Source organism: Staurois parvus, unplaced genomic scaffold (assembly GCF_062004578.1).
Source record: "Staurois parvus isolate SC_StPar_1 unplaced genomic scaffold, SC_StPar_1.0 ptg000049l, whole genome shotgun sequence".
Lineage (NCBI taxonomy): Eukaryota > Metazoa > Chordata > Amphibia > Anura > Ranidae > Staurois > Staurois parvus.
Window position 1 is genome coordinate 1,107 of NW_028317845.1, and position 20,316 is coordinate 21,422.

Below are 20,316 nucleotides of genomic sequence, written 5' to 3' on the forward strand. Positions count from 1 at the left end.
TTCAATGCATGTTGGTAGTGGGAGGGGTTATCCTGGACTGGCCTACTATTTTTTTGCAAGTGCCCAATTCTCCATTAGGCAGTATTTAAGACTGTGTCCTTAAATGAACAATATAGTCCAATTACTATTACTTGCAACCATGACAGTAGTATAGAATTTGTGGACACAGATAGATATTGAAGAATCAGTAGTCCCCTGCAGGGAATTCCCCTGAAGACGTTACAAGCGATCTGTTGTGAATAATATAATGATGGATCGCCTTAAGGTCTCTGCACAAAGTTTCATTCTGGGTAGCCTTTGCACTTCCAAATGGCATTCAGTAATTACAACACTGAAACTGTTTGTGTAATTATAGTAGGGAGAGCATTCTCTTATTATGGAAGTGTGGTAATCTGACTCAACCTCTTTACCATTTCCTAGCACAATATGATCAGGAACAGCATGGTAAGACATAATTGCAGATGTGAATGTGTCTTCAGCTTCTGTCAGCACCAGAGGATGACATTGAATAAACACATTTATCTTAGTATGGGAAAGAAAGCCCCGAACTTCATGGTAAATCTTCTTCAAGGTTAAAACTTGAGAGGGATAGGAGAGATCAAGACAAAATGCAGCTGCACATCCCCTTATGTGTACTACAGAAGGCTAGAGGCAAAAGGGACTGAGAAGAGGAGATTGCTATGAGATACAGGCAAGTATTCACACAAAGATACATACCTGGGAATCAATGCTTTTGCCTCATCTGCTGTTTCTGGACACAAATTGGCTAAACAGGCCAACTCAAATCTGTGCAGCTTTTTCTGTAACAGCAAGCTGTGTTGGGAAGAAAATGACATGCCATGATACTAAATCAGTTACTCCTATAACGGTCTTCCAAACAACAAATATTAATTCTGAACATCTGTTTATCCACACCCACACCCACACCCCAGAATAAATCCTCTGTTCTCTCTCCTTAGGCCACTTACATATTGAAGAGTTTTTGCGTTAAAACAAAAGTGCCTGAAAAGCTCAAGAAAACTGCATCCCTGTTGGAGAAGGTGGAGAGAGAGCTGTATTTCAGTACTATTGACTGTAAGGAACCTGAGACAAGTAAGAGTCTATACGTTGAGGAGTATATTTGACATCTGTCCTGGTGGTGAACAATTACTCTTAAGGATTGACTGAGGTGATCCTATAAGTGTGTTGGCCCCTAGGGTCAAGGTTTGAAGGTGAGCGGGCATTTCTGCTGATTTGAGGATTTGGCACCAGAGTGAAGATCACCAGTTCACATCATCACTTGCATGACTGTTTTGAATTTGGAATATCACATATATATGTTTATTGGACTGTTTGGGAGGATTTTTGAAATTTATGTTTATTTTATCTCTTGAGAGAGACGCTTTATAGTATCTAATCAACTATTTGGCACTATACACAATTTTAATTTTTTATATAAGGGACCACAGTTGTCTTATCACTATTATTATATTTTTTGGAATAAGTAAAGGGGGATTAAGGTCACGAAGTGGCACTAAAAGTGCATAGTGTGATATCACTAGAGTTGCACCTTTTTTTTATCTATATGTGATCAAGAGCACAGTGTGTTTATTCATTAATTTGTCACTTATTTATATTATAATTATTTTTATAGGACACTGTATAGTTTATTACATATATTTATGTTTAGCGCTTCACTATTTTTCATATGGTTTATTCACTTTTGGTACAAGTTAAGTGATAGCAGCTTTTGAGTAGGGTCACCCATATAAGCGTAAGAGGATCTATTTCTTCGACATTCAGAAGAGTTTTTAATTCTAAAATGAAAGCACTCTGAAATATGCAGGCAGACTCTAACCTAAAATCATAATATTTACAGTATACATAGATTTTAAGCATCTGTTTCTTGATACATGTAAGATCTGTCAATATAGATCTAGTGAATGCATGAACAGTATTATGGTGGCCAGAACATCTGTTCAAACAATGTGTATGTTCCTGAACCCCAAAGACTACAAACAAAACGACGTAATTTAAAAAGCAAGATTTCTCTATTTGTTTCCGTTCACTATCCAAGCAGTCTCTGTAATTGTCGGCCAATGATACCAAAAAACAAAACTGTTTAGAAGTGCAATTCTGTCACAGAGGACTACCTTTTGCAAACAAGATCCATTCTATACCAAAGCATTGTGTTTCACAAGAGATATGGTTTAATTTAAATTATGTACCCAGCACATGTTAACATGCACCTAGATATCAGATATTTACCAACCTATGCAACGGTCTAATGTCTACAGGGCAATCTATCCACTAGGCTCATTGCAAGGAATAGTAATTGGAAAGGTTTGAAGAGTCATCATTAGTGATTTCTCTCTGACAAATCAGCACCAAAATGTATCAACAGTACCTTACTGCATATGCCAAATATAAGGGGGGAAATTAAAGAGTAGCAAAAAGCAACAAATTCTGCTCCACTCTTCCAAATGGGTTTCTAAAATGTTAGCAGGAGTCAATTCACATCCAATGAATGACCAGATCCAAACATGCAGTTTTCCATACTGAAAACTGCTGCAATCCATTTGTTAATTAGGCCCAGAACTTGTGCCAATTTCTATTTCACTCTAAAATGGAAACTAGCATGGGTGGCTCAGAAAGACCTGAAACAGGTCTACCTGCTTTGTTAATGTGGTGCCTGCCACTCATGTCAGTTTCCTGCACCTTAATTATCCCAAGGCCTTGATTGATGAAGCCCTTTGTTTGTAGGATCTGCTGCTTAGCACAGCTGCCTCAGGGCAGTTCAATCACCATCTAGTGCAGTGGTTCTCAACCTGTGGGTCGCGACCACTTTGGGGGTCGAACAACCCTTTCACAGGGGTCGCCTAAGACCATCAGAAAACACATATTTCTGATGTGTAAAGAGCAGCTACTGTGTAGAAAGCAGCTGCTGTGTTTAAAGCAGCTACTCTGTTAAAAGCAGCTACTGTGTTGCAAGCAGCAGTATTGGAGGTAAAACGACACTCATGAATTATAATTACTGGGTAAATAATTTTATGGTTGGGGGTCACCACAACATGAGGAACTGTATTAAAGGGTCACAGCATTAGGAAGGTTGAGAACCACTGATCTAGTGTCTATAGCCAGCGTTACAGTTTTATATTCCCATCACAGGCTCAGTAGACTCCACAACCACTACAGACAGAAGACAAACTACCAGGATATCCTGGATTGCAAGTAATGTGTGTACCTTCTGACACTGGCAATAGTTTCTCTGTTCTTGAATCGACTAAATCTAGCTGTGTAGTTGAGAGTTTTCATAAATGCTTCAGACAACTCTTGTTCCTCTTCCGCACTCTCATTTTGTTGTTTCCGGTGCTCCAACAACATGTGCACTTCTGAATTCAGCAGTGTCTCTGCACTCTCAAACTCTGCAGGAGAGAAAATAGACAGGCATAAATTCCATAAAGAGGAGCACTTTGATGTGCTGGCAGGTGCAGCCATACCTAGTACTGTTCAAATTCCTGTCACCCACACTTAAGTTCTCTCACACATGTAACATAAACCTGGTAAAATTCTAAAAATCGTTTCAGAGAAAAGTTAAAGCAAAACCAAAATATTACCCCATGCTGCCTGGTACCATATTCCTCCCATCAAATGTCACAATACTAAAAGGCACAGTAGAGCCATAGCACCAGGCAGGAGGAACCACAGTGCACAGGGAGACATGCTATAAAATGATGACGTGAAAAAGTGCTGATAGCTGCTATTGTGAATGTACACTTGCTTACAGCCTCGCTGTATAGCTGCAGAAGCAAAAAGGGGTTAAAGTATAACAAAAAGGTATCACAATAATTCATTAGTTAAATGTTGCTTCCTCTTGAATTGCCCTGTATACTTTTTTTGTTTTCTATTTGGACATGTGACTGCAAAGCTCTGGCCTCTCTCTGTACAGCAGAAGATCTGACAATGGTGCTTTATATCTGGGAGCTGTGACATATTTCTGCTAGTGTCCATAGGGAAAAGGGGGAGGGGGGAAGAGAGAGTTTTGTGATCTTGTGACTGTTTACAGAAAAAAAAAAACACACAACTATTCAGGAAGCAATTATAAAATGTATCCGGGGGCAGACTAGAGCCAAGAGGAGCAATATTTAACTGGCAAGTTACTGTGATGCCTTTCCTTCTACTTTACATGGTTCCTGCCCAGCCAATAGCAGACTGAAAGCTGGGTAGGCCTGTCCCTCTGGGTAGACATCATATGATGTCCTCCCAATCATGCCACTGGTGTGCGCCCCTGGAGGTGTAGAGCGCAGCAATCAGTGGTGAGCTGTGTCCCTCAGATAAAGGGCATCCCTGATCATGGCTCTTTACCATGTGATCAGCTGTGTCCAATCACAGCTGATCACATGTGAACACATACAGGTGTTCGGCATTTCCTTTCCTCTGACTGAGAAAAAGGAAGCCAATAACCAGCTCTCCTGTAACAGGGGACATTTACAATGATAACCACGGCACTGAGCATCAGTGCGGCCCCGATAATTGGCCCACTTATCAGCAGCCCCCCCATCAGCCTCGCCTCATCTGCGGCGCCCCCCCCCCCCATCAGCCTCGCCTCATCTGCGGCGCCCCCCCCATCAGCCTCGCCTCATCTGCGGCGCCCCCCCCATCAGCCTCGCCTCATCTGCGGCGCCCCCCCCATCAGCCTCGCCTCATCTGCGGCGCCCCCCCCCCATCAGCCTCGCCTCATCTGCGGCGCCCCCCCCCCCCATCAGCCTCGCCTCATCTGCGGCGCCCCCCCCCCCCATCAGCCTCGCCTCATCTGCGGCACCCCCCCCCATCAGCCTCGCCTCATCTGCGGCGCCCCCCCCCCCATCAGCCTCGCCTCATCTGCGGCGCCCCCCCCCCCATCAGCCTCGCCTCATCTGCGGCGCCCCCCCCATCAGCCTCGCCTCATCTGCGGCGCCCCCCCCCATCAGCCTCGCCTCATCTGCGGCGCTCCCCATCAGCCTCGCCTCATCTGCGGCGCCCCCCATCAGCCTCGCCTCATCTGGAATTTTATTAAATTCCACCAAAAGAAAACTTGATAAAAACTTTATTTGGCTACAATGTTGCATGACAAGTAATTGTCAAACTGTGACTGTGCTGAAAGCTGGCCAGGAAGGGGGTGAAAGTGTCCAGTATTGAAGTGGTTACCAGAACATTTGGCACCATCTAGCCCCTTCCCTCAGGCACATTTCAGACCCCGTGTGGGCACTGCTCTCCCATTTCTATGTACAGCTCCAGGGCCACTACAAAAGAGGCACCCCGCTCCAAATGGATTGGACACCGTTCCCAATGGAAGCTGCCAAGCAGAATAAAAACAGTAGGAATGATATTCCTTGAATTTTCATCACAACAGATTTACTTTAAGTACTGCAGATGAAGCTCAGTTCTGGGCTCTCTTCAATGAAGGAAAAAAACAACTCTAGATTGTTGTGTAGTGGAGGGGAGGCTGGATGGAGAGGAGCGGAGGGTGAAGATCCGCTTTAGGGGCGGGTTCACACCAGACCGCAGGAAAGGAGCGCTCCATGTCTCACTACACACACGGTCTGATTGTACAATCTCCTTTACACCTACCAACTGTGTAGCACACCGAGCTGCCTGACTACATAGATGAGGTAGGTCCTATTACACAGTTTTGTTCAATCTACAGCTGATTGTACAAAGAATGTATGGTCGGATTGTAATGTGTATGGTGACTAACATCGGGAGAGGTCATGGTGGTTAAGAGGACTACACACATTATATACAGATTGTTTATATTAGACGTATTATTGTACAATCTATTCCGTCTATCTGCAATCAGACACAGCTTTTGGTAAATGCCCAGTCAGGTGATATAGGCAGCTGTAGGTGATAGCACTGAGCTCAGCCACATGATCTATAGGGAGCCCGAAGACCACCAATACATAGGCGCCATTTATACCGGAGCTGCCTGCCTCCTATCTATCACACAGACCCAGCACATGCCCTGTGACCTCACCTTTAGGGAACAGTAACTGAGACGCGTCCTCCTCCACATCAGCCGAACGCACCTCCGTTCCGCCGGCCGCCATACTGGATTTCCCGGGTGTACAGTGCAGAGGAAGTGGAAGTAAGTAATATACCATAGAGTTGTCTTCCCGGAGAGCGCTCACACCTTCCCTTGTAACCGCTCCGCCCCTTCCTTTGTCCTCTCTATGGTTAATAGAAGTCTGAGCTGAGCTGCACTGCACTTGGCATAAAGAATATCAAAGAAAACTGAAGAGGGCTTTTCAGATTCTCACCAAACAATACAATCTCTAAATTAAATATTTTATTCAACATTTATGGGGAAACAAAACACTATAAAAATACAGAAAACAGTTCAAAGTGTACCTTGTATCTCTATAGCCCCCATCCACCACCACCGACTGCTAACATCCGTTTGTTATGTCTGCATAGTGTAGGCCTGTGTTTATATACAGCAGGCGGTGCTGTGGAGGACGAGAGAATGGGAGAGGGAGATGGAAGATCTATTTGACAATGTCCTTGTATCTTCCATCTTCCGCTACTATTCTTCCAAGAAGTTGTTTTTATAGCTGCAAAATGTGTACAGCAATGGTCTACAAACTGTAGATGCTGCCCTTTGCCTTTATCCAGCCCTTGGGGCAATGTTTCTCCCAGTGGTATGAGTCACTATTCCTTCCACTGACACCAACAAAAGGGGCACGGTCTCCCACTGACACCAATGATGGGTCACTATGTCTCCCACTGACACCAATGATGGAGCACTATTCCTCCCACTGATGGCAATGATAGGGCACTATTTCCTCTCACTGACACCAATGATGAGCCACTATTACTCCCATTGACACCAATAATGAGCCACTATTACTCCCATTGACACCAATGATGGGCCACTATTACTTCCACTGATACCAATGATGGGGCACTATTCCTTGCACTGACACCAACAATAGGGCACTATTCTTTCTACTGAAACCAATAAAGGGCCACTATTCCTCCCACTGACACCAATTGTGGGCCAGTATTCATCCCACTGACACCAAAAATGGGGCACTGTCGCCTATTGACACCATTGACGGGTCACTATTCTTCCTACTGACATCAATGATTGGGCACTATTCCTACTACTGACACCAATGTTGAGGCACTATGTCTACCACTGACACCAATGATGGGGCACTATTCTTATTACTAGATACCAGTTATGGGCAATGGGGCACTATTCCTCCCACTGATGCCAATGATTGGGCACTGGTTCCTCCTACTGACACCAATGATGGGCCACTATAACTTCCACTGACATCAACAATGGGGCACTATTCCTTTCCACTGACACCAATGATGGGTCACATTTCCTCCCACTGACACCAATGATGGGGTACTAATCCTTCTACTGACACCAATGATGGGGTACTAATCCTTCTACTGACACCAATGATGGGGCACTATGTCTCCCACTGACACCAATGATAGGGCACTATGTCTCCCACTGACACCAATGATTGGACACTATTCCTCCTACTGGATACCAATGATGGGGCACTATTCCTCCCATTGATACTAATGATGTGGCACTATGTCTCTCACTGACACCAGTGATGGGGCACTATTACTTCCACTGATACCAGTGATGGGGCACTATTTCCTCCTACTGACAGCAACAATGGAGCACTACTCCTGGCACTGATATAAACTATGGAGCATTATTCCTCCCACTGACACCAATGATGGGGCATTATTCCTTCCAATGACACCAATGATGAGGCACTATTTCTCCTACTGACACCAAGGATGGGGTACTATTCACCCTATTGACACCAATGATGGGACACTATTCCTCCTACTGACATCAATGGTGGGGTATTATTCCTTCCACTGATACCAGTGATATGGCACTATTCCTGCTACCGACACCAATGATGGGGCACTATTCCTCCTAACGACATCAATGATGGGGCACTATTCCTCCTACCAACACCAACGATGGGGCACTATTCCTCCTTCTGACACCAATGATGGGGCACTATTCCTCCTACCGACATCAACGATGGGGCACTATTCCTCCTACCGACACCAATGATGGGCACTATTCATTCCACTGACACCAATGATGGGGCACTATTCCTCCCACTGACACCAATGATGGGGCATTATCCCACCCACTGATATAAACAATGGTACACTTTTCTTCCCACTGACACCAATAATGGGGCACTATTCCTTGCATTGACAACAACAGGGCACTGTTCCTTCCATTGACACAAACAATGGGGCACTATTCCTCCCACTAATACGAATGAGGAACTATTCCTCCTCCTACTCTTGCAGGTGCTATATAAACTTTATATACCATTTGACCACGAGGCCTGAGCTATTGCCCACTCCCACCAATACTGGGGCATTTGCTCCTCCCACTGGCCACTCCAGTCCCCACCCTATAGACTGAAGGGCAGTAAACTGGCCCTTTGTTTAGGAAGTTTGGAGACACTTGGTATGCAGCATCCTCCATATCACTGCCTGCCACATGTAGACACAATCACTCAATATGCAGACATATTTCAGCAGTGAACTGATGTTACAAATTTTTGTAAATAGTAGGTGATACATGGAGGATATATGGAGAGGGTGTGCTTTGCGTGGTCTATTCATGCCACTACATTTTATTTTTTTATTATTTTTTTAAACCTTCGGATATTTAATACAATTTTAAGGATTTTATTGTGTGTTAGTAGTGATCATGGAGGGTGGCCAAAAAAAAAAGGATATAAATAAATAAATAAAAAATTGCAGCTTTAGTTTGCAGAGGAGTGACAGGTGCACAAAGATGCCAAGTGCATCCATACAGTAAAGGTTCTCTTTACCAAAACCAGTACAAAGTACAGATTTCATTTAATCAGACTTACAGTAGAAGTAAACCCATCAATTTAACAGTTACATGCAAAGCATGCTGTGAATGGTAACTGTAACAGTTGCTTTTGCTCTAAACTGAACTGTCAAATATCTAGTGTCATAACTAATCACATGTGCAGCATCATGGCAACTACAGATCAAACAGAGAGGAAGGTGGCAGCTTTCTTGGCTGTATAGAATAGGAGGGTTTAGTTCCACTTTGATTGTATTGGCCAAGGTCAGTCAAAAAGAATAAAGCTTTTATATTACAAGCTTGGTTTTAGAAAGATTTAGTGGTACTGATATGTTACTTAGTAATGCGAGAGAAGACTGAAGTAGTAGAAAGGTTGGCACAGAGGTTGGATACTGCCGCTTAGTCTATCACATAGTTTTGTACAGTACTGGGGTGGGCGAAGTCTGATAGGGAACTAGAGCAGCCTTTCTCAACCAGGGTGCCTTGAAGTTTTTTCAGGGGTGCTTTGGCCTTGTCTAAAAGTTGCCCAAAACTTGTATACAAGCCAGTGGGTGGGACACGCCTGTCTTTTAGTTACACAAAGCCACAGGTTTTCATTGTGCACCATTACGACCTTCTAGCTGCCACCATCCTGAAAACCAATGACATCATCAGTTGATAAGGAGGATGTCAGCTGCCTTCACAGCATCCTAGTTTGACCCTCCCCTGCCCCTCTCCATCAGTACTAGGGTCACATTAGCTCAGTGATGGACAAAAACTGAAGGAAAAGAGAAACACTGGAATACTAGTCAGCACCAGTGTGCAAAAGTGTATTTTCTTTTAAAGAATAAATCACCTCTAATGTTGGGTGTCCTATTGTGTGGATGTTGCTGCATTATATAAAACTATTAGAATAGTTTTTCACATTTTAGAATGGAGTGCTCTTATAAAATTATAGACAGTCTAGAGGCACCCTATTTTAGAATGAGGTGTGTCACAGAGTGCCTGCTCCTCTTCTGCCCCCCCGGGTGCCTGTGTCTCCTCCTGGCGCAGCCTTTGAAATTAGGCAGCACAGGATGAGAAGTGCTCTCCCCCCCCCCCCCGCCTCTTGTCACCTCCTCACATCCTGACGCAGCCTTTGAAGAAAGGCTGCGCAGGATGGGGGGAAAGTGACCCTCCCGCCGGGGGTTCTGGCGCGATGCCGCCGACCTGTCTCTGCGCACCCCCCGGCGGGCGCAGCGTGGGCATGAGGCTTCCCGCGCTCTGCGCCCGCCGGAGACAAAGGTCACGCACCCGAAAGCACGGCCAGAGTCAGGGGGCATGCCTCAATGCCCAAGCAACCCAACACTTAAGAAGGCCGGCGCGGGACACAGGTGGGTGTGTGTGCTCGGGAGAGGGTGCTGTGCGGGGTCTGAGCTGAGGTCAGACCCCACAGCAGAGACCCTGCCGAGTCCCTTAAAGCTTGCGGTTTCCCTGGCAAGCTGACCGCTCTGTTGGTCCCCTGCTCTTGAGAGAAGCGCTGTGTGGGGTCTGAGCTGAGGCCAGACCCCACAGCCAGGACGCCCGCTGAGTCCCTGTAGGCCTGCTGGTTGTCCCTGGAAAGCGGACTGCTGTGAGGGTCCCTGTCCGTTGACCACTGCTGTCCCTAGAAAGCTGACCACTGTGAGGGTCCCTGTCTGCTGATCGCTGTTGTCCCTGGAAAGCTGACCGCTGTGAGGGTCCCTGTCCGCTGCTGTCCCTGGAAAGCTGACCGCTGTGAGGGTCCCTGTCAGCTGATCGCTGTTGTCCCTGGAAAGCTGACTGCTGTGAGGGTCCCTGTCTGCTGATCACTGCTGTCCCTGGAAAGCTGACCGCTGTGAGGGTCCCTGTCCGCTGCTGTCCCTGGAGAGCTGAGCGCTGTGAGGGTTCCTATCCGCTGCTGTCCCTGGAAAGCTGACTGCTGTGAGGGTCCCTGTCTACTGACCGCTGCTGTCCCTGGAAAGCTGACCGCTGTGAGGGTCCTTGTCTACTGACTGCTGCCATCCCTGAAACCAGGAGTGTTCCTGCACATTGTTTGCTGGTTTCCCCTGGAACTACCTGCCGTGAGTGCCCTTACAAGCCGCATGCAGCGGAGTGTGGAACTGTCCCTATTGTGCGCCCTATTGCCCTTGCCTGGACTGCCTTAGTGTGTGCCCATATCACCCCTGCCTGGACTGTCCGTGGACTTCCCCCCCTTACTTTTCCCTGCCTGAACTGTCCGTGAGCCTGCTGTTGTCCCTAGAGAGCTGTGTGAGGGCTGTGCTGAGGTCAGACCCCACAGCCAAGATCCCGCTGAGTCCCCGTGAGCCTGCTGTTGTCCCTACGGAGCTGTGTGAGGGCTGTGCTGAGGTCAGACCCCACTGAGTCCCCGTGAGCCTGCTGTTGTCCCTTGGGAGCTGTGTGGGGGCTGTGCTGAGGTCAGACCCCACAGCCAAGATCCCGCTGAGTCCCCGTGAGCCTGCTGTTGTCCCTGGAGAGCTGTGTGAGGGCTGTGCTGAGGTCAGACCCCACAGCCAAGATCCCACTGAGTCCCCGTCAGCCTGCTGTTGTCCCTGGAGAGCTGTGTGAGGGCTGTGCTGAGGTCAGACCCCACAGCCAAGATCCCGCTGAGTCCCCGTGAGCCTGCTGTTGTCCCTAGAGAGCTGTGTGAGGGCTGTGCCGAGGTCAGACCCCACAGCCAAGATCCCACTGAGTTTCCGTGAGCCTGCTGTTGTCCCTAGAGAGCTGTGTGAGGACTGTGGTGAAGTCAGACCCCACAGCAGGGCCCCACTGAGTCCCCATGAGTCTGCTACCGTGAGTGTCCCTAGAAGCCACCTGCTGCTGAGTGTCTGCAAGCCGCTTACCGTGAGTGTCCTAGAAGCCGCCTGCTGCTGAGTGTCTGCAAGCCACTTACCGTGAGTGTCCCTAGAAGCCGCCTGCTGCTGAGTGTCTGCAAGCCGCTTACCGTGAGTGTCCCTAGAAGCCGCCTGCTGCTCAGTGTCTGCAAGCCGCTTACCGTGAGTGTCCCTAGAAGCCCCATGTTGTGGAGTGCCCTGGACTGCCCCTATTGTATGCCCAGATTACCCTTGCCTGAACTGTCCTTATTGTGTGCTCAGCTTACCCTTACCTGAACTGCCCCATTGCGTGCCCGGGATTATAGCTACCTGGACTGCCCCCGAGTGCTACCCGAAGTGCCCTATCGTGGGCCGGATTACAATTATTTTGGGCTCCTCCCCTCTCTTCCCCTTTTTGGGTACCTGGACGCTACCTTCCTGCCCTGATTGAGTGCCTTCCATAGTTCAATAAAGCTTTGCGTTTAACATCTTCTTTGTGTGTTCTGTCCTGCCTACACTACCGTCACAGGGTGCCTCAAGACTGTCCATAATTTTAAAGGGCGCCTTGACTGAAAAAAGGTTGAGAAACATTGAACTAGAGAGACTAGTTTCCGGTGACGTCTGCCTTCTTCTTGATTGATAGCGCACTGCAGTGGGCAGATCTATAGCCGCTATTCAGTCCAATCGCAGCTTTCAAATCTGTCCACTGTCATCTGCTGTCAATCAAAAGCAAGGTAGACCTGAAGGGGAACTAGTCTATCAATTGCCCATCAGACTTTGCCCACCGAACAGGTGCTGCAGTCATGTTGACTAGTTTCCCATCAGATCCGCCTCTCCTGTGTGCTTGCCATTTCACAAAATATGGGCATTATCATATTTCGGTATTGACAACCCCAATACCCTACCCTTTGTTAACATTTAGCGGTAGGCCAGGGAATCTCCTGGTGACAGCTAAATGGGCCGGGGATGAAGCTCTGTGCAGGATGCACATTCTTGACAGCTTTCAAAAACAGACATCCCTCCCCTGAGCACTGGCGTACCTCTTAAAGCAGAACTAGAAGCAAAACTTTTTTTTTTTCATTTTGAATAGAGTAAGGGAGGGTTATAACCCCTGTCTAAGTTTTTTTTACGCCATCTGTGTCTCATTGCGGAGATTTTCCTTCACTTCCTGCCCCATAGCAAAGTGAGAGAAAATCCCTGCAAATGAAGGGAATTCCTTGGGGACTCCCAGGTCACCAGAACTGGTGTCCCCATTGGGCGATTTCTTCTCTATTACTTTTCTGAGGACAACTCAATATTTGGGATTTTCTTTTACTTTCACTTTCAGTGATAATGACAACAGGACAAACAGAGAGGATGAATCTCCCTAACTGGTGCACAGACAGCAATAAAAACTGACAAGCATTCTAATGCCTCTCCACTCTATCCAAAAATAAAAAGTCATACTTTAATTACTGCCGTATTCCTAATCCATTAATTGGTAATAATTGTTTAACCACTTGCCAACCGCGCTATAGCCGAATGATGGCTACTGCGCGGTTGTCCAGTTCTGGGAGGGCGTCATATGATGTCCTCTCAGAATGTGCCGTCCGGGGGGCATGCACCCAGCGATCTCCAGGATTGCTGTGTCCTACGGACACAGCTGATCACGTGATGTGGTAAAAGGCAAATCACAGCGGCCTTTTACCACGTGATCAGCTGTGTCCAATGACACAGCAGATCACCAGTAAATGCAGTTGCCGGTTATCAGCTGCACTATCCTCACGCTGTGTCAGGATGGATCGGCACCAATCATCAGGTCACCGATCATCAGTGCCCAGCAGTGCCACCCATCTGTGCCCAGCAGTGCTGCCCACAAGTGCCCAGCAGTGCCACCCACCTGTGCCCATCAGTGCCTAGTAGTGCCACCCACCTGTGCCCAGCAGTGCCACCCAGCAGTGCCACCCATCAGTGCCGCCCAGCAGTGCCACCCACCTGTGCACATCAGTGCCACCCATCAGTGCCCAGCAGTGCCACCCACCTGTGCCCATCAGTGCCTAGTAGTGCCACCCACCTGTGCCCATCAGTGCCACACACCAGTGCCCCTCATCAGTGCTGGCCAGCAGTGCCACCCATCAGTGCCCAGCATTGCTGCCAGTCAGTGCCACCCATCAGTGCTGCCCATCAGTGCCAGCTCATCAGTACAGCCTATCAGTGCCCATCAGTGCTGCCTATCCGTGCCACCTCATCAGTACCGCCTATCAATGCCCATCAGTGCAGCCTCATCAACGCACATCAGTGAAGCAGAAAAATTACCTGTTTGCAAAATGTTATAATAGAAACAAAGAAAAACTTTTTTTTAAATTTTTGCTCTTTTTTTTTTATAGCGCAAAAAATAAAGCACCCAGCAGCGATTAAACACCACCAAAAGAAAGCTCTATTTGTGTGAAAAAAAATGATAAAAAAAGAAGTTCATATGGGTACTGTATTGCAGGACTGTACAACTGTCATTCAAAGTGCAACAGCGCTGAAAGCTGAAAATTGGCCTGGGCAGGAAGGGGGTATAAGTGCCCGGTAGGCGAGTGGTTAGGAACTGTTGCTGCCATAACATCAAGTTCTTAAAGTGATGATAATAAAAACTATGTGAAATTGTTGCCCATGTCAGTAACGTTACTGAAACTGGCTCAAATGCTTGCCTGAATCAGGTTCAAGTAGTTATAAAGGGACCTACCATCAGAAAAGTGACATAAATGCTTTATTGGTTCCTCCAGAACATGAGTTCTCTTTTGTCTTTGAAGAAAATGCAAAACTCACACAGCAAGCGGCAGCTGTCAATGTAAATGAGCCCAGGTGTTGTAAATCAAGACAGGACCATATTCCATTGCCTGATTCAATCAGTTCAATTTATTTTGAGCAGCATGAAAGGAAAAACAATCTTCCGAAATTCCTCAGAGGAAGGGAGGGGGTATATGCTTTGGGGGGAACTTATCAGATTTACTGCCGGAGAGACCAGTAAATTGCTGTCTCTTGGTGGCCCCTCCGGTAGTGAACACACAGCTTGACAGCAAGGAAGTCTGACATTTCATGTGCAAAATCCATCCTCTCTCCCTGTCCCTGCTACATAAGTGCACACTCTTCCCCTGAGCTGCCTCTCCAGTTTGCCAGCAGGCATAACAACTGTCATAAAATATGTCATTATCGACATAGTAACCATGGAATACAAATGGAACAGTAATGCATAAATGTAACAATTTTTAAAGAAACAAAAGCAACTTTAAAACGTCAATTAAACATTACCTACTGACTAATTTGTTTTATTGAAGCACGGCAGTGAAATAATTGATTAATCCACTTTGTGAACAGTATGTGTATTGCCTAACATGTTTGTACCGGCTCTTGAACAATCCATCATGCCTGGTAAGGAATAATACAACTTTGCCCACTGCCATAAAGAACTGTTGCTGCATCCACAGAGTGTGAGAAGAATTCACAGGGGTCCATAGGCACAGCATTCCATAGACACAGCACCATCCACAAATCCACACTTCAGTTTTTGAAATGTGAACAATTCCCATTGGATTTAATGAATACATCAAAACCCTGTATAACCATAAGGGTAATGCTGGTCATACATGGCTCGAAATTTGAGATGTACGTGGCTCAGTCTGCACCACCCAGCTGCACAAACTTCGATCTGAAAATCAAATGAGCTGGGTGGGAAATTCTTGGCTGACCAATGACTGTAGCCAATTAGATGCAGTCACTGTTCAGGTATTCTGACAGCTGCGTAAGCACAAGCTGTTGGAATACAATAGCCAGACAGGCAGATTCCTCTATACGTGCTATTTAGTGTGGATAGGAGAATCTATTGATTTCTTTCTCTAACCTGTTTCACACAGGCTTCAGCTTATATGCAGTCAGCCCTGGTTCACATATGCGGCCGTGCGGGATGCGTTTTGCTCGGGTACGAGAGCCCATTCATGTGAATGGACTCTCGTGCCCCGTGACACACAGGGAAGAAGTCCCTGCACTTCTTCCGAAATTGCAGCCCGCACGGGAACCTCGGTTCCCAATACGGTGGTGTTTTCCAGTGCGGGCAGCGTGCCATTAGAACTAATGGCACCTGCCCGCAGGTCCGCATTTCTCTGTGTGGGTGGTGCGGCTGTACGGATTTTCGTGCAGATCCGCAGTGCACCCCCCACACAGATGTGAACCTAGCCTAAGAGTAGTATGATCAGCAAGCTTTTACAAAGCATTTACAGAGCTTTCAGCAAGCTTTGCTGAAGCTTTTAAAGCAGTCTAATGGGAGTGCTGATGGTCACTTTAAACAAGCCACTAGCAGGCTTCAGCAATACTTGAAGCTTGTTGAAAGCCTGCTGAAGCCTGCTAGCAGCTTGTTTATAGTGAAAATCAGCACTCCCATTAGGATATGGTATAATATTTCCAAACAGGAGTTGAAGGGCTTAAAGCAAGCTGCTTGAAGCTTGCCAAACGCTTTTCAAAAGCTTGCTCAAAGTTTGATAAACATTTGCTGTTCACACTGCTCTTATACAAACTGAAGCCATCGTGAAACTGGCCTTTCAGTTTGAGAGACTAAACAAGAAAAATCTTAACATTCATGGCTAGCCTAAGGAATGCTGTTAAAAAAAGGAAAAAAAAATGCTTCTGTCGCTTTCCTTGCCTTATAGTTTGAAATCTGTCAGAAAGGTAAAGCTGGGCTTTAAAGTGGACAGGAGTTTCCATGGGTAATGTTTTGGATCTGTGTTTTATTTATATTTTCATGCAGAGATCACACAGGCGCTGCCACCCATGGCAACCAATTACAAAAGAGCTGTCATGTTTGCAGCATAACATAGTAGAAATAAATGCAATGCTTTTATTGGTTAATATGGGCCTGAGTGCTGGTGTACACTGCATGGTATTGCAGAGCTCCAATAAATGTTAAGTTGTAATTTGGTATACCCCTATTAATATAAAGAGACTAAAAAGTGCAAAATTGTAGTGCTAAGGGTAAAATACATATTTTTATACATGTAACAATTACAACCACATGGAAACTCAGGTGCCAGGTAAAAGTATTTCTGTATACGGACTAGTTACTTTGCACCGCTCCTCTCTCACTAGCAATAAATGCGGTACGAGATCTGGGCTGGCTTAGCTGTTCCTGATGCAGAGCACCACACTGAGTACATGTTACCCAATTCAAGGCAAGCATAATAGGTAAGGGATCCGATTTCATAAGTTAAGGATGTTTCTTGAAGTTTAAAAAAAGACAAATATATATATATATATATATATATATATATATATATATATAATTATTTATATAATAAAAAAATTAAGGAGTTAAGAATGTAAAAACCTAAAAGTGCTTTTTTGTGGGGCAAGTGACCCCTTACACTGGAGGGGTTGGTGGAGACTGTAACATCCCACATAGCTCTCCCTCCTTAGTCCCTGGAGAGCGCTGGGATGAGGTAAGGCTGCATGTGTCTGCGAGTCTCTGGGCACTGCTCCCCCCTCTGGTGAAGCTCATAAGATGGTGCAGTAGTTCAGGTAACTGGACCAGGAGGAGGGAGCTGAGGAGGAGTCAGATGTCAGGAGGTCACAGGCATTGCCGGCGAGTGGGGGACAGGGCTGCGGTGGGGGCAGCGCTGTGTCAGGAGTAATGCGTATAATGAGGAGGTGCATGCACAGTGCCATTTTGCTGTGCTGGTTGGCGGGAGGCCATGTATTCCGTGTAACTGATTGTCACCTTCTCACTTCGGTACCTGTACCAGAAACACAGTGATACGTGAAATGCTTAAACACATAAATGTAATGGTAAACAGAAACATCTGCATGCTATTACTCAAAAGGCATCAAATCTGATTACATACACATGGATTAGTCAGCCTGTAGGACAACTGGATCTTGGGAAGGCAGATCTATGCATGCATCCCATCATTTTCATTAAAGTGAAATCCAGAAAAAAAAAATAATGTAAACATCTTAGTTAAATGCCACATTCATGTCATGTATTACTCTTATAGCTGAAAGCCTTCTCTGTGTGCACAGTTTAACACCCTTACCCTTTGAAATTATGAAAATAGTGCTAGCTTATCTGTGTTCTGCTTCTTTGCCTCATCCTTTGTGTCAGATCTCCCCACACTATCGTAGCTGCTTCCCTTGCAGCCTGATCACACATTTTTCTCTAGCAGCTCTATCCACACTGTCTACAGACGCTCTTCAGGCAGCTCTTTTCCCTATGTTGTGTTCTCTTGCAACGTTTTTCCTGACCATTCAGACTACAATCTCTAGCATCAGTCTTCTAAATGTCCATGCTACATTATCTGGTAGCTCCCCTCTCAATGTCCACACTACATTCTCTCATAGCTCTCCTCCCCATGCCTACACTACATTCTCTGGTAGCTCTCCTCCCCATGCCTACACTACATTCTCTGGTAGCTCTCCTCCCCATGTCTACTCTGGTAGCTCTCCTCCCCATGTCTACTCTGGTAGCTCTCCTCCCCATGTCTACTCTGGTAGCTCTCCTCCCCATGTCTACTCTGGTAGCTCTCCTCTCCATGTCCACTCTACATTCTCTGGTAGCTCTCATCTCCATGTCCACACTGCATTCTCTGGTAGCTCTTCTCCCGGGCTCACACTACATTCTCTGGTAGCTCTCTTCTCCATGTCCACACTACATTCTCTGGTATCTCTCCTCTCCATGTCCACACTACATTCTCTGGTATCTCTCCTCTCCATGTCCACATTACATTCGCTGGTAGCTCTCCTCCCCATGTCTACACTACATTCTCTGGTATCTCTCCTCCCCATGTCTACTCTGGTAGCTCTCCTCTCCATGTCCACTCTACATTCTCAGGTAGCTCTCTTCTCCATGTCCACACTACATTCTCTGGTAGCTCTCCTCCCCATGTCTACACTACATCCTCTGGTATCTCTCCTCCCCATGTCTACTCTGGTAGCTCTCCTCTCCATGTCCACTCTACATTCTCTGGTATCTCTCCTCTCCATGTCCACATTACATTCGCTGGTAGCTCTCCTCCCCATGTCTACACTACATTCTCTGGTATCTCTCCTCCCCATGTCTACTCTGGTAGCTCTCCTCTCCATGTCCACACTACATTCTTTGGTATCTCTCCTCTCCATGTCCACACTACATTCTCTGGTATCTCTCCTCTCCATGTCCACACTACATTCTCTGGTATCTCTCCTCTCCATGTCCACATTACATTCGCTGGTAGCTCTTCTCCCCGTGTCTACACTGCATTCTCTGGTAGCTCTCCTCCCCATGTCTACTCTAGTAGCTCTCCTCTCTATGTCCACTCTACATTCTCTGGTAGCTCTCCTCCCCATGTCCACTCTACATTCTCTGGTAGCTCTCCTCTCCATGTCCACACTACATTATCGGGTAGCTCTCCTCCCCATGTCTACACTACATTCTCTGGTATCTCTCCTCCCCATGTCTACTCTGGTAGCTCTCCTTCCCATGTCCACACTACATTCTATGGTAGCTCACCTCTCCATGTCCACACTACATTCTCTGGTAGCTCTTCTCCCCATGCCCACACTACATTCTCTGATACCTCTCCATGTCCACACTACATTCTATGGTAGCTCACCTCTCCATGTCCACACTACATTCTCTGGTGGCTCTCCTCCCTATGTCAACAATACATTCTCTGGTAGCTCTGCTCTCCATGTCCACATTACAATCTCTGGTAGGTCTCCTCCCCATGTCCACATTACATTCTCTGGTATCTCTTTTCCCCATGCACACACTACATTCTCTGGTACCTCTCCTCTCCATGTCCACACTACATTCTATGGTAGCTCACCTCTCCATGTCCACACTACATTCTCTGGTGGTTCTCCTTCCTATGTCCATACTACATTCTCTGGTGGCTCTCCTCTCCATGTCCAAACTACATTCTCTGGTAGCTCTGCTCTCCATGTCCACATTACAATCTCTGGTAGTTCTCCCCACAGTTCTCCCCTACATTCTCTGGTAGCTATACTCCCCATGTCCACACTATATCCTCTGTTGCCTCTCCTCCACCACCATATAAACTATGTTCTCTGAAGATTTCTCCTATGTTTCTGCAGTATTATTTTTTGTAGGTCTATTTTCACTGTGAAAATAAGACCTTGAATTCTGCCTGTGCCTGTTTGCACTGCTCTCCACATTACCATCTTCTGCATACAGTACTATATATTCTGTTTTCTACTGTGCTTTGTATAGCTTGTCAACTCTGTTCACCTGACTGCTGCCTTGCCATGACTTTTTTGTTTCAGGGTCTTTGGCATTCTGTGCAACCTATTTGCCACAGTACTACATTGTCTGCCATATACTGTCCAGAATCACTGTCAACACTGTCCCTTGACTGCCATATCAAGAAGATATTGAAAATAAACTGTCATCTTGTTAATTTAAGACAAAGATGAAGGGCACCCCTTCCACTAGTATTGTCAACTTGTCAGCCATCCTTTTGACTGTAATTATCCCCCATATCATAGTGCAGATCTAGCAGCCAATCACTAGATCCGAGCACTGTCACATGACAGAGGGGGTGACGTCACAGCACCCCCTAGCTTCAGATACTAGTTAGAGCCTCAATAGTTAGGCAGAAGCTGCGAGGGAGTGCTGCTATGGTGCGTTTAACC

At 46.5% G+C, this 20,316-nt stretch overlaps 2 protein-coding genes across 4 annotated transcripts in view; both read right to left on the reverse strand.

Annotated features, from left to right (window-relative positions):
* Positions 1-689: 689 nt before the first annotated feature.
* POLR2D (RNA polymerase II subunit D) lies at positions 690-6,096 on the reverse strand (the record flags this gene model as incomplete). Its single annotated transcript, XM_089665990.1, has 3 exons — positions 5,996-6,096; positions 3,224-3,404; positions 690-813 (listed from the first exon to the last, which is right to left on the reverse strand). Coding segments are annotated over exons 1-3 (378 nt in total), but the record flags the coding sequence as incomplete, so codon positions are not given.
* An 8,437-nt stretch (positions 6,097-14,533) lies between these two features.
* Positions 14,534-20,316, reverse strand: part of AMMECR1L (AMMECR1 like) — a 47,940-nt gene continuing 42,157 nt past the window's right edge. For all 3 annotated transcript variants that reach the window (XM_089665518.1, XM_089665515.1, XM_089665525.1), the window contains one exon: positions 14,534-17,420. In XM_089665518.1, the coding sequence (XP_089521644.1) occupies positions 17,309-17,420 (112 nt within the window). In that variant the 3' untranslated portion in view covers positions 14,534-17,308. The remainder of the gene's footprint in view (positions 17,421-20,316) is intronic.